The 13,894-nt window shown below is 34.0% G+C and overlaps 2 protein-coding genes across 4 annotated transcripts; one reads left to right on the forward strand and one right to left on the reverse strand.

Moving 5' to 3' along the window:
• The first annotated feature begins 388 nt into the window (after positions 1–388).
• Positions 389–2,626, forward strand: LOC135170999 (NADH-ubiquinone oxidoreductase subunit 8). The gene is made up of 4 exons (XM_064137262.1): positions 389–548; positions 795–1,056; positions 1,470–1,662; positions 2,317–2,626. The coding sequence occupies exons 1-4, from the start codon at positions 503–505 to the stop codon at positions 2,446–2,448; spliced, it is 633 nt and encodes a 210-aa protein (XP_063993332.1). The 5' UTR covers positions 389–502; the 3' UTR covers positions 2,449–2,626.
• Positions 2,627–2,642: 16 nt separating this feature from the next.
• LOC135170998 (vacuole membrane protein 1) lies at positions 2,643–12,623 on the reverse strand. 3 transcript variants are annotated; one of them, XM_064137259.1, is made up of 5 exons: positions 12,246–12,623; positions 10,677–10,869; positions 6,786–7,625; positions 6,029–6,298; positions 2,643–5,608 (listed from the first exon to the last, which is right to left on the reverse strand). In XM_064137259.1, exons 2-5 carry the CDS (start codon positions 10,860–10,862, stop codon positions 5,477–5,479), a joined length of 1,428 nt encoding a protein of 475 aa, XP_063993329.1. In that variant the 5' UTR covers positions 10,863–10,869; positions 12,246–12,623; the 3' UTR covers positions 2,643–5,476. The 3 variants fall into 3 exon arrangements, with proteins under 3 accessions (XP_063993329.1, XP_063993331.1, XP_063993330.1); XM_064137261.1 differs by lacking the exon at positions 10,677–10,869 and having other exon boundaries at positions 12,246–12,622; XM_064137260.1 differs by lacking the exons at positions 10,677–10,869; positions 12,246–12,623 and adding an exon at positions 8,142–8,411.
• Positions 12,624–13,894: the final 1,271 nt, after the last annotated feature.

The raw sequence follows: 13,894 nt of genomic DNA on the forward strand, positions 1-13,894 counted from the left end.
TGTTAGGGTGGTGCCACTGGTGGTTGGCAGCACTGTCCAATTGAATTCCAAATTCAATTCTAAAAACCAAAGTCCATGAAATCCAAAGACTTTTTTTATTCAGAAAAAATCGTATAAAATCTGCTGAAAAGAGCAAAAATAAATTTTTGTAAAAAATGTCCCCAGAAAGAGTTTTGGGTAGTGATTTGCCCCGAAGATTTTTGGAAAATAAACAGAAATAAAAAAAGATTGTCAAACAAAAGTTCTGTATGATGAACGAAAATAGTTAATGGGAAACTGAGCCATTATATCATATGGTACTTTAGCAAAATAAAATGGCGACACAAATCGTCACAGGAATTTCTAAGAAATGAAAATTTAATGGACAAATCGAATGAAAATCACAGTCTGGCTCCCTAGAGCTGTATCAAGAGTACAAAAATTACTTCACACCAGTGACCATTGTAATTTTGTTGCTCTCTGCATTAGTGTGAGTGCTACGCATACACCTGTGTCATTAAAAATGGCGAACGTTCGAGTTCTCGGTAGAATCGCCAACAATGTTTTGTGTACGTAAAACAAGTTGACTGTCCCATTGAACCTGACGATTCCACTGATAAAATCAAAATCGCATTCATCTGACAATAATTAGTGCCCTAACAATCAAGAATTACTAAATATTGTGTAATCGGTTAGGCCACTTCACTTAGAGGTTATGTTCCAATACCAGAGCTGCTCAGAATGTTCACCAAAACGTCATCGAAAGGGTCAGTTGGAAAAAATCTGGTATTTTATTTATATCCCTTTGTTTGCAGCCCAGAGATCGTTGAAGGCACTACCACAGGCGACAACGACGTGTCAGCCATCCCGGAGTAAGTACGTCGTCATCACTCCCAGCGACAGCCCATCCTGGCCGAATGTACCTAACAACGAGGCCATGCATCTCTATTTGAGAGAACTGGGGAATGGATTCCTGGTGACGTTGTCTGCGATGTTTAAGGAACCAGTGACTATCAATTATCCCTTTGAGAAAGGCCCACTGAGTCCCAGATTCAGAGGAGAACACGCGTTAAGAAGGTAACAAACACCTGAGAGCTTCACAACATTTTAAGAAAACTCGATGACACGTGAAATCGATATTTTCTTCGATTTAATGATCGTTTGTTTCCAAAAAAGTTAAAAAATCAGAAGTAAACGCATTAAAATCGAAATTTTTGATCGTCAGACGTAAAGAAATCGAGAAAATTTTGACGTTTCATAAATGATAATCCACCGGTTGACGAATAAGTTCTGGTATTTGTTTATGAGAGAGAAATTCTGTCTCATAAACAAAATATTTAAAAATATGAAAACGAATGAATATCAATATGAATATGAAATATGAATATGAATATGAATATTTTTTAAAATATGAAAACTTTTGAAAGTTTAATTTAGGTAATACTGACTGTTTATGAATTTTTAAGATATTTTTTATAATTTCTGGACAGATATCCATCGGGCGAGGAACGATGCATCGCCTGCAAGCTCTGCGAAGCCATTTGTCCTGCTCAGGCTATCACCATTGAAGCTGAAGAGCGCTCCGATGGCTCCAGAAGAACGACCCGATACGATATTGATATGACAAAGTGTATTTATTGCGGGTTCTGTCAGGAAGCTTGTCCAGTAGATGCCATAGTCGAGGTGAGTGACATGCGTTAGGATGAAGACAATCGTACCCTGAGACAAAGATATCGTAGATTCTAAGAAATATATTTTGTTAGTTGAATGTCCTTTGATACGGAAATAGAATCCCATTGTTTCAACATTTTAAATGTTTATTTCACCAGAGGGTTCCCTATAGCCCGCAGATACACAATTTCCCCTGCAATTCACGTTTTCTTCCAAATTTTTTTGCGAATTTATCATGCAATTGACATAAAAAAAATATTTTTCTGTTTTGTCGTTAGTTAACGATCTAATGATTCTTCGTAAAAATAACCTACCGTGTGGGCAAGTTCTATCATTTATTTACAAGAAAAAAATGTTGAAAAAAATATCAAGACTTTCCGACATTTAATTTAGATAATATTCGAATTTCATTCATTAGTTAAACATTTTAGCAATTGAAAATATACAAAAATAGTGTATCCAGTAGATACTTTGTCAATGTCCCTTTAATCAATCGTCCGGCCTCTTCAGTGAATGAAATGATTTTATAAATAAACAATGATCGAAGGAAAAATCAATTCTGAATGTTAATGTAACCGCAGGACATCCGGATCATCTTAATCAAGAATAATTAGAATTAACGCAGCAGAATAATTTTTAATTCAATTTTTTTCCTTCAAATTTCAGGGGCCCAACTTCGAGTTTTCGACAGAAACCCACGAGGAGCTGTTATACAACAAAGAAAAACTCCTGAACAACGGTGACCGATGGGAATCTGAAATTGCTAGTAACATTCATGCTGATCACTTGTATCGTTAATTAAATCTCATGGATACCTAGTCGTTGTCCTTGGGCAATATAACAGCAAAGAAAACTCGGTGTTTTTTCAAATTCAATGCAGAACTGAAAAAAAATATTGTTGAAATTACCAACACATACCTGTAAATTAAAACAATGTGGATGCGTTTATCGAATAAATGAAGTAGTTGTTAAATAATCCAGTGATACGTTAGTTTCACGTAAAATACGAAATGTCCTTTCGCAAATTTATTTCATCAATGTACATAAATATTCTAATAGCAAGACGAATGGCGTTTATGGGGGGAGAATGTTGCGGAAATATGTTTAAATACACGTGGAGTTTGCAGACATTTGCATGGATTTTTCAAAAAAAAGCATGGCACACACGTGACAAATACAGTCATCACAAATTCATTTATCAGAATACAAAATATTTGATACACACGAGATATTACTACATTTTCGTTGACCACAGAATTTGTTTAAAATATTTCTTCTCGCCGATTCCCGCTGATGATACCACCAGAGCTCCCAAATTATCGAGTAATTAACGTCAGGTTCATCGCAAACAAAATGAAGGAGTCGACATGACAAATTATATAATTTCGAAGCTCTAGTGGTATTCGGGGGTTTATTTTTCCCGTTCAAATTTCAGCGAAACGAATCTCGCCATGAGAGCATTCAGTTGAATAATTGAAAAACCATTAAATTATCATTTCATTCATGTTCAAATTGTTGTTATAAAAAATACAATTATTACAGACGCTCGTCTGCAGCAAAAAATCTGGAAATCTCCGAATTTTATCTCAAAACTGTGTATGTGATACCGTAAAATTCGACGAGGTTTAGTTGGTTTTGGAAAAAATTGTGTTTTTTTTGTGAAAAATTATCGGTTAAATAATTAAAAATTTATCTGTTTTAATTTCGTATTGACAATGCTAAATAACATCGAATCGAGCCATTTTATTGGCGGAAATTTAAATGGGAAAAATAATCGATATTTAATTTAATATTTCATCGTGATTGGAATTCATCATTGATTAGATGGGAATGGAGATGTCTGTAGAAATGTACACAACAGGATTATTATTATTTTTTGTATAGAAACACTAGATGATGCACATGGAATTGATAATTCGTTAGGAGATAAACAGTCCCTAGGAACAACAGATTTTCTTCATGCTTTTCTTATCCACAACAATATTTTCTTCTAAATAACAGTAACCAGCCTAGAAAGACGATTCCATTAATTAATTTCATTCAAAAAATCCTAGCTACTCACAGTATCAAAATATTCAATCAAAGTGGCCAGAAAGGGATGAAAAACGTTCAATTTTCCTCCTATTTTACGATCATTTTGGGGGTTTTTATCTTCAAGTGGGTCTGGCTGTTGTTTTTTAATTCTAGTTTTTTTTTCAGTTCAAAGACTTCACTTCAGGAATGTCAGCCACAAATACTACTGTTACTTTATTTATCAAATAATCGTCAACAATGTGGACACATTCTCTCAGAGATTCTCACTTCAATCGTTGCATTTATCGTTAATGTGGGAAAGCAAATGGGGAAACTATAATTAAATAATGTCACATCAATTGGTTTGTTGTCAATTCCTCAATCTTAATTCTGAGATGTTGAGAATTGTGACATTTACAATAGATTTTTTGGAAATTACAAGATAATTGAGGTATTCAATGCCAAATGGAAATTTACCCCGAGGTTTTTTTATGATTTGGAGACGTGAGGAAATTTTTCTGAATTTTTTTTAGAATCTTCTGACAGGTTATTTCGTAAATATAATTTTCTTAATTTCAGTTGGTCGACAAAACAAGTGATAATTTTTGGACTTTTATTCTATTTTTGATGTGTATTTTAACTTTTATTGGATTTTTTTTTCAGTTCTTAAATTGAAAAAAAATTGAAAAATTTACAATTGAATTTTTATTTTTGAAAAAACCATTTTTGTCATTCAATGAATCGATATCATGAACCTTTAGGGATTGGAAAATACATTAAAGTCTTCTTTCAAAAGGAGAAAATGAAAACCGCTGAGGTGATTTACAAAAAGAAAAATTATTTCCCAAAATGAGCTGCCAAAAAATGTGAAACCAATTACATTCCATTTGACATAGAATACCTAAATGTCACTTCATTTTACATTCAATTTTGAAAACTAATAAACGAAAGAGGTTTAAGGAACTTCCGCAGTCAATCGAAAACTCACGAGACGAATCGAAAACTTCAATGTAGAACTTCCAAAAAAATCATAATTTTGACAGACATTTTAATAACTCATGAGCCCTGTGGTCATGTCAATTGTCATCCTCGTAATTTCTAGTTCACAAGTGTCTCATTTTTTTTTCTCTACATAAATCGGTGTGGCCAGTCAAGTTGGCACATTTCGAAAAAAATTTCAAAGTAACGCCACAAAAATTCTCACAAAAATTCCCCTCAACGTACCATTCCTTCCTTCAACTCTTATTAACTCCTCGCGGAAGTTCCTTAAATCCGTGAAAAAATTTGTTCTCAATTTCATTGGCCCCGTGGATCTCTGACGATTTCATGCACGAATTACGAAACTTGATTATGCTTTGAACTGTATGTTTGGTAAAAATTCGTTTGAGCAATAAATTCAAGGATCCAGCAACGTGATTCACAAGATTATGGAAACACTAATTTCATAATATTCACTCAGTAGTAGCACATGATTCCATACAATTTATCAAATTTACCTAATTTTTGCAGCTTAAAAATATTTATCAATCGAAAACGACTGACTGAATACACGAAAAAAGAAAATCATACGTAATTGAAAAAGCAATGTCTCTACCTGACGTTGTAAATTCATTGTACATATTTACAATCAATTATTCATAGACTTACGATAAGCTTATCTCTGATGGACTGAGTTGAAAATTCATAAAATCATTATTCAATAATAACTGTAGGAGACGCCGGTGCGAGTAAAAATTTCTGTTGTGTAAATTATACATAATTGGTTTGGATTTCAACATATCGCATTAGCGTTTAAATAAAATTTTCCTAAATCTCAATCCACTGATGGCTTTGTACGTCTGCGATGATGATTGCGGGCCAGGGCGTGAATTATCGTTATGAGGAAGTAACATATCATCAGCATAACAAATTTTTCGAATAGCCACGCTATCGTCGTTGTTCCCTCCTGCAAATATTGTTTATTCAAAAATTTAAAATTTCATTTACAGTTGTTTTTTAATGAAAATTAACGCAGTTATGAGGTCCTTTAAAGTTAATAATTGGATTCGTTAGTGAAAGAATGAAGAGAGATTCCTTAATTCTGATAAACAATGGGAATAATAAAGTTGAAAGACAGAATTGAATGACTTTAATAATAACAAAACAGGAAATAATCAAAAACTCTAGTTTGTTAAAATTAATTTTAACAAATTCTGAGAAAATCAGAAGATGTTAATATGCTCCTGAGAATTTGAACAAATCCTGAGATGATTTTCTCAGGATTTGTTAAAATTAATTCGAACAAATCCTTTGTTTTGTTGATTTGTTAAAATTAATTTTAACAAATCCTGAGAAAATCAGGAGATGATAATATTCAAAAACTCACCATTGACGACGAATTATGCAGCTTATTCTTCTGCTCGACTAAATATTTTTTAAATGGCTCCTGGAACTTGGTACCCACATAAGGAATCACAGCCAAAAATCCAATAGCTTTATCCAATAATTCTTCATTGAACGCTATTATCACAGCGAGCTGTTGAATATGCATTTTAACAATGGCTTTACCAATGAGTGTAGCACCGAAGAAAGTCCAGAATGGAATGCGATAGTGGCCACAAGTCAACCCAGCGAGGTCAAAAAGTGGATTTGGAATCTACAACAAAAACATTGAAACTTAAATCACAGAAATTGCAATAAAAATCAGCGATTGGTAAACAGTCGTAACATTTCCATATTTTTTCATATAATTAGAAATTCCATCTTTCAATTGTGTTTTAATTGAAATTTTTACATAATAAAATCATTGATAATTTATATCACCAGAGTTTAAATTTTTAATCTTTATATTGTAAAAATTGGTGAAACAAAAATCATGAAATATCATCTTTTGATTAAAATCTCTCATAAGACGATAAAAAATGATGATAATTAAATAATTCAGGTGTCAAATTAAAGCTAAATCAATCAAGTTCCATCTAAAACAAAACTATTCACCAAAACTATCTTAAAAACTTGGAAATTTTCCCGATTAAGAAGAAAAAACCAGAAATTTCCAATGAGCCATGGCCACTATGAAATTCTTGCAAAAACTACCAACAAATTCCGTAAAAATAAAAAACAAATAATCCCAAAATATTCACCGAAGCACAGGCGAGAATTCCCAGGAACCCAGCCTTCTGCACGAAGTGCTTCATAGCAAGTTTCAGCCTCATCAGCACAGGAACATTGGCCCCACTCTCCAAAGCTTCGAGTGCCTCAAGTTCCTTGAGATCCTCCTGATCATACTCATGACTCTTATCACTCTGTCGGCTGTTTCTAGCTGCACGAGCCATGAAATATGGTGGCAGCTCCCCCAGAGCAGTCCCCGCACCCCACAGCATCGCCTCAACCCTGACTTTCCTCATGATATTGAGAATGCCAGCTGTCCAAGCTGGATCAATCACCTCTGGACAGACAATGGCATCAGGATACGGTGGCTCTGGAAAATTAAGTCCCCCACATTCGTAAGCGGCTATCGTAACAGCTGCTATGTGTGGGCCCAGATAAAGCACAAATGTGTGCAGCCCAGTGCCCAACCCGACACTCGATAGGACCCCCAGTCCCACCCAGTAGAGCCACCAGAGAAGACTGTCTTCCCAGATCTTCAGCAACTCCTGATGGGGCCCTGTCACATGCCTGAAGACCACTAACACAGCAATAACAAGTAATCCACTCCAAACAGTCTTCTTGTACTGTAACGTTCTATGTGCTAAACTGACAATGTCAATGAACAATTCTCGAATGAAATAATTTAACGTTGTCATTGGATGATGCCAGAGGGTCAGGCTGTCTGGATCTATCGAATCACTTTCAGCTTTCGTTCTAGTTTTTGATCCTGATGATCCATCGTCGGTTGATAATTTCTGGGCACCATTTGAAGTACTCAACTCCTTTCCTCGACGAACTGTTTTGCCTTCCATAGTTCCTTCTAATCGAGTTATCTGGAAATCAATCGATGGTTCTTGATTGTAGTATCGGTATTGACGTTGGAAAAGCAGTGATGGGTGTATGAAGATAGAAATGTATTTAAATACTTGTTCAAGGAGTGATTATTGGAGTATTTGGTATTTATGAGCGATGAAAATATTGAATATGAAAATATTTAAGATTTAAAATGAAAATAATAAATATTAGAAACGAATATGATTTGAATACTAATTGAAAGAGTGATTATTGCAGTATTTGGTATTTACAGCCACTTAAAATATTAAATATCGAAATATTTAGAATTGAAATGAAAAATAATACAAAAATCTCCTGCTCTCGTCATCAACTGAAAAATTAATAATCAACTAAAGCACGATAATTATCCAAAGACATCAGTAATCACCAATAACTAATTTTTATAAAATCACCAAAAAAGTTCCTAATATATCTAAAAATAATTAACAGCCATCTCTGCTCACTCGACAGACAACTACTGATAAATAAATAAAAAATTAAATCAACGTAATTACGTCAGAATCACTGGGACTCATGTCAATAGTTAAGTAATCCTCGAGTCTATTGCACTCCAACGGCGCAAGTAATACATTTTTACAACAATCGTTGACCCTAGCACGATTGTACATTTAGATCAACTAGTCGAGCTAACTTCCACTGATTAATACACCAGAGGGTCACAATCGCGTTGGAGTGACTGTCATGTGGGGAGTGATTGGTATCAACAGTAAGTCATACTGAAGCCGTGGCATGGCGAGGAGTCGGAGGTCATCTACGAGCCAAGGGTCAGACTCACCATTCCCCCTCTCTCACATTCGTAAATTTATATCAGTCTAACTACTACGAGAGCTGCTATTATTACTCTAATGCTAACGTATTGGTCTACAGTTAAGTTAAGGGAATGTGTCGGTGGAATGTAAATGCCTTCACTCAATTTTGGGACTCATTCACCAGAGCCGATCGACTTTGCCCCGTATAAACAGGAAAACATCGGTTGAGGGTAAAAAGGTAATTTTTTAATGCGATTTTTTTTATTATTCTTTCGTTTTTTATGTATTATATGTTCATTTTATTGCTTCAGACATGGACCTTAAGGAAAAGATGTTGCCACAGGCGTTGAGACGATTTTTTATGCAGCCGACATTGGGCCAACCTTCCGCCGACATGGGCCGACATTCGGCCAACATTGTGCCGATATTCCCTTATTTAGGAATAATTCAATGCGAATGACTCAGAGATGAATAATCAAATCATTCCAAAGCTCAAACTTGATCGAAATGACAATGAAATGAATGTTATAAATTATTATTTAAATGATTGGAATTTGTGCAGTTTAACGATCAGAACTAGTCAGTCTGACTAAAAAATTGAAAATTTTGGATTTAACGTATACAATTCTTCCATTCGGAATCAAAAACAACGAAAATCGTATGAAAACCGCGATAAGGAGAACGTTTTGAACGGAAAATAGAAGAAAATGTCTTTTGTTCTATAGTTTCTCGTAGTTTTATATTTTTTTACATAATTTTTGATGGTTGTAAGGGGGAAAATCGATCGGCTTCGTGATGTTCCGTAATTATCCTCATATTCTAATCATTACTGTTATTGTGTATCACATGCCATTTGTCATCAGCTCATGAATTCATTGACACTTCCTGTTCCTTCTAGTCATCATTGTGATTGTTATTCTAATTCTCATTTTTCTGTTTTGCATTGATTATATGTTGATCAACTAATTAATTATGTTGCTCTAGAAAACTTAAATGCTGCTGCATCGAACACTGTCTTTTGCAGTAATTTGTGGTCTTATATATAACATATAATTATTGTAAAAATATGATTTGAATTTTTAATTTTAGTTTTCAGTCTCTTTCAATCATTTTTCTATAATAATTAGATATTATATATTACGATAATTATACATTACATATTATATATAATTATATCTAATATATAATTATTATAGAATTCTAGGCTTTTAATAGTTTAACTTTCCTCACAATGTGAGGATCTGTAACGAATAGAAATATAATTTGAATTTTTAATTAAAAAAAATTGAGTTTATATTCTCTCTTCTCATAGTTTTTCCATCAATATTTTTTTATACTCTAGATTAAAGAAGGCAGAGCGCAGCTCATACGTTAACAAAAACAAAATGAAGTGGCTGAGTTGACATGAAATGTCAACCAACCAGACACAATCAATTTTTAATATTTAAAACATCTCACTGCAATAGCCTGCGAGCTTAAAACTCATTGGAGTTTTTTAAATCTTGCGATAAATTTTGCCACTTTATCGCCATCGTCAACTATGCAAATAAAGGCGTATAAATAAAAACAATTGTGTAGAACTGAAGACGAGCTTTGCTTCATTGCACGAAAGCACTGTGAAAAATTATTCATAGATGATAACAAGAAATATATTAAATCAATAGTTCAGAGTAAAAATGGGGGGAGGGGGGTTGTGGTGGTATTTAAAATAGCTTTATCCTCTTAGTAAAATCAAAAAATTATCCAAAACTACATAAAATCACATGTCACATATGGAATTGTAATTTGTTCAATTTAATTATCGTTTGTTTGAAAAAAAGATTAAAAATCAGAACTTCAGAAAGTGTCTGAATTTTTTATTATTACACGTAAAAAAATCAAGGAATCGTTCGACACTTCGTAAAAGATAATCTACCGCTTGCAAAACAATTCTATTATTTATTTATAAAGAGGGAATTTTCCAAGAAATATCAACTTTTCAAAATTTAATTATTAAATTAATAAAAGTGATTAATTTAGATATTATCTGTCTATGAATTCTCTCGAATTTGACTCAGGCAATTGCTCGAAAAATTTGACGACAGAAAATATTCGAAAGCTGTACCTGGAGGGTAGAATACCGACCTGAGGGTAAAACTATTTTAAATGTAACGACGGTGATGCGGTACCAGTCGGTTGTCAGTGAAGAAGTCAATTCTTCGGGTGTTGAAAAATGACAAAAAAACTTCTGAACGATGGGAAGAACAAAAATTGAATCATGCGTTTAGACACTTATTGTACCATCTCAGCTTTGTTCCCAGAGACAGGTAGACCACGTTCCCTCAGTAAGATTTTAAGACGATCCTTTGTCATACGTCCAAGCTCGGTAGAATTTAATTTCCCATTCGTTTCTTGTCCAGTTCCTTCTGGCTCCTCAGCTGTATTAACAGCTCCACTGGACTTTCGACCTATCCTCTTTCTCGCCATTGCCACGCTATATTGTTTATATTCATTTTATTAATAAATTTGAGTGATTCGGTTCAAATCTTTGACGTTCACACAACCGTTAACAATTTTATTTGAGGTATTCGATGTTAAATGAGTCAACGGTTGATCCTCACCCGCATGAAAATTGATCTCAATTTTTTTTTATTACCGATGGGGTCTAGACAGTAAAATTTGACTCTAAAATTTGTTGTTTTTGGTGACTCAAATGCTCGCATCCGATTTTTATTTATCAAAAACCTAATTTCCCAGACGACTATGACCCCTAAATATATTTCTAAAATAATGATTTTTCTATTATCTAAATGACTGATATTAAATGCTCTTTGAGGACTTCAAATAAATTAATATAAATCAATTAATCAATCAATATAAATACTAATGTTAATATTTAAGTAATATTTTTTGTATTAAATATTGAAGCATTACTTCACGATTGAATCAACACTTCAAAGTAGATGACGTCGGCATTTTACCGACCGATGCGTTCCTTTCAAAAAATTTCAGTTGCCAAATTTTCCCAAAAATTGCCTCACTAAAATTTTTAAAAAATCATCTATAGTCACAGTCAGTATCATCGTAATTAAATTTCGAAACGTATTGATATTTTTTAAAAAACTTCTTCCATATAAATAACTATCAGAACTTGCTCCCCAAATGGTGGATTGTCTGTTGCCAAGTGCCAAAAGTCTTAACTTTCTCTTCAGAAAAACCGAAGTGATAATTAATATAAATAAAAAATGATTCCAAATGTAATTTTTCTCAAAATTTTATACAATTTTTCAATAATTTTTGACTTCACTCAAAAGCAGAGCTTTTAAAACCTGAAGACCCCCAAAGCGATGGTCATCAACTGTTGACTCACTTCAATCCAAAAACCTCACGTACATTATCACACTTCTAATTATTCCCTAATTACAACACAGTTGCATCGTGCCAAAGACGACGACCTCGTGAAAATCGTCAAAAAAAACCTTTCCGAATCCCTCAAAGAACTGAAACACCATAAATTCTTTGAGGTTATCCTCCCAAAATCTCGATCACGATTAACTAATTAACTAAAAAAAAATGAATACACAATATCGAAATTATTCACATAACCAAGAAAGTGAAAGTCATGAACCGGGTGAAAGTGAGGACCGAGTTACAATCGTTTCACTCGAATAATCACTAATAATAGACCATAAAAAAAATCAATTAAAAACGTGGGACCGACAAAGGACAATATGAACTCAGAACAAAGAAATGATAGGAGCCTGGAGATAAAGGTACACGTAAGGTGAATCGAGGCAGTTGAATCGACATAAATTTTTCATAAAAACCATAAAACCAAATAATAATTAGTAATGAACAAAAAACATTTACCTGACTCGACAATTGAATATTCACTACTTAATTTAAATATATTTTTATAAATTTTTTTGGCGTGTTGTCAGTCTGCTGGGATCATTTGTCACTGATTAACTCGATGATGGAATATAATTCTCGTGTTAGACGATTGTAAAAGCCACGTCGGTCACATAACACTGTCGATGTCCGAATGTGCCACGATTGGTATTTAACTTGGCATTGATAACGTACAAGTGTCCTATGCCCATACGGCACCACAAATGTTCTTTTATTTTTCACTATCACACTTATTTATACCAACATATACCTGTTTAATTAAACTTGGCTACTTGCAATGAACGACAGAATCAGAACAGCTCAATTCTAGCCTGTCCCCAGCCATCTATGCAGTACCGACACCGACACACGCCTTTCAATCTTTTTTTTTCAGATGTTAGTCCTGGGAGGGGCCGCCAGGGGGCGAAGAACGAGCGGGAAAGTCCCACCTTCGTTTGAAGTCATTGAGGAAACGAGTGGGACAGGCGGAGCCCCTCTCACTCCCACTCCCACGCTCTCCCTAGGGAACGATTACTGGTGGATGCTGGTGATGCTGGTGAATGATGACGTGGAATTATCAGAAGTGCGATCGTGAGAATTTCTCATGAGCAGAAGTGGGAAAATGAGAATTTTCGACCCGATGTGAGCGATTTTTGGGTCGAATGGAGACGTTGGAAGCGGGAAATTTGAAAACGAGAGAATAATTATGATCAGCGTGTGGTGGGGGAAGTGAGTGTAATTGATATGATGTGATTAGATGAAGTCATAGGATTTTGAAGATTAATTTTGAGAAAATTTTATGTAAATACGGTGAAATTTGTAGGTAAAAATCTGAATTTTGATTGGACGTCCAAAAGGACAAAAAGGCACAAATTTGGTATCACTTCGTTTTTCGTGGATATCTTGAAAAGTAATTAAGATAACGTCATAAATCCAAGGACATTCGTTTCGTCAGCGCATTTGTGATGCTTCTAGGTCTCAGGAACTATTCTAAAGTTCATTTCTACTACGAAGTTGATTTTAGGAATTTCTATTTGTTCATCTTATCATACAATAATATACAATATGTTACTATTTTATAACAAACACCGATAATATCATAATTCCGGTTTTCTGTTCTATTTTTATTCCATTGTTGGATGTCCACTACATTTCAATAGATTTATTCTCCATTTTCTGTAAGAACTAGAAAACCATCAAATACTTATTGTCGATAATCTTCAAAATATTCTCTCATTTTCACAGCTAAACGAATAGATAAATACATTTATCATAGGACGTAAGTTCAATCCTTAGAAAACATTTGTAATCCCTAAAAACATCACAAATATATTTGTATTCGTCGATTTTATATTCGTTGGAATATCACATTCAATTTTGAATTTCCTGGAGTTGTATTTCCTGTCGTCACTCCGAGCTTCAAAATTCTCTGTCGACGCGGTTGTTGAATAACTATTGTTTCTCGATTAAAAAAAAAAACAAAAAAAAAAGTTGCCTCCTAAGCATCACTAGGTGAAGCTTTCGACTATGTTGTACCTCGCAATTGCATACCAGCATTTGTTTTGTCTCATTCATCGTCTTGCTCTTTTTGCTGTTTTAAGTTTTACCATACTTTGGCTTTGGCTTTG

Source organism: Diachasmimorpha longicaudata, chromosome 18 (genome assembly GCF_034640455.1).
Source record: "Diachasmimorpha longicaudata isolate KC_UGA_2023 chromosome 18, iyDiaLong2, whole genome shotgun sequence".
NCBI classification, from domain to species: Eukaryota; Metazoa; Arthropoda; class Insecta; order Hymenoptera; family Braconidae; genus Diachasmimorpha; species Diachasmimorpha longicaudata.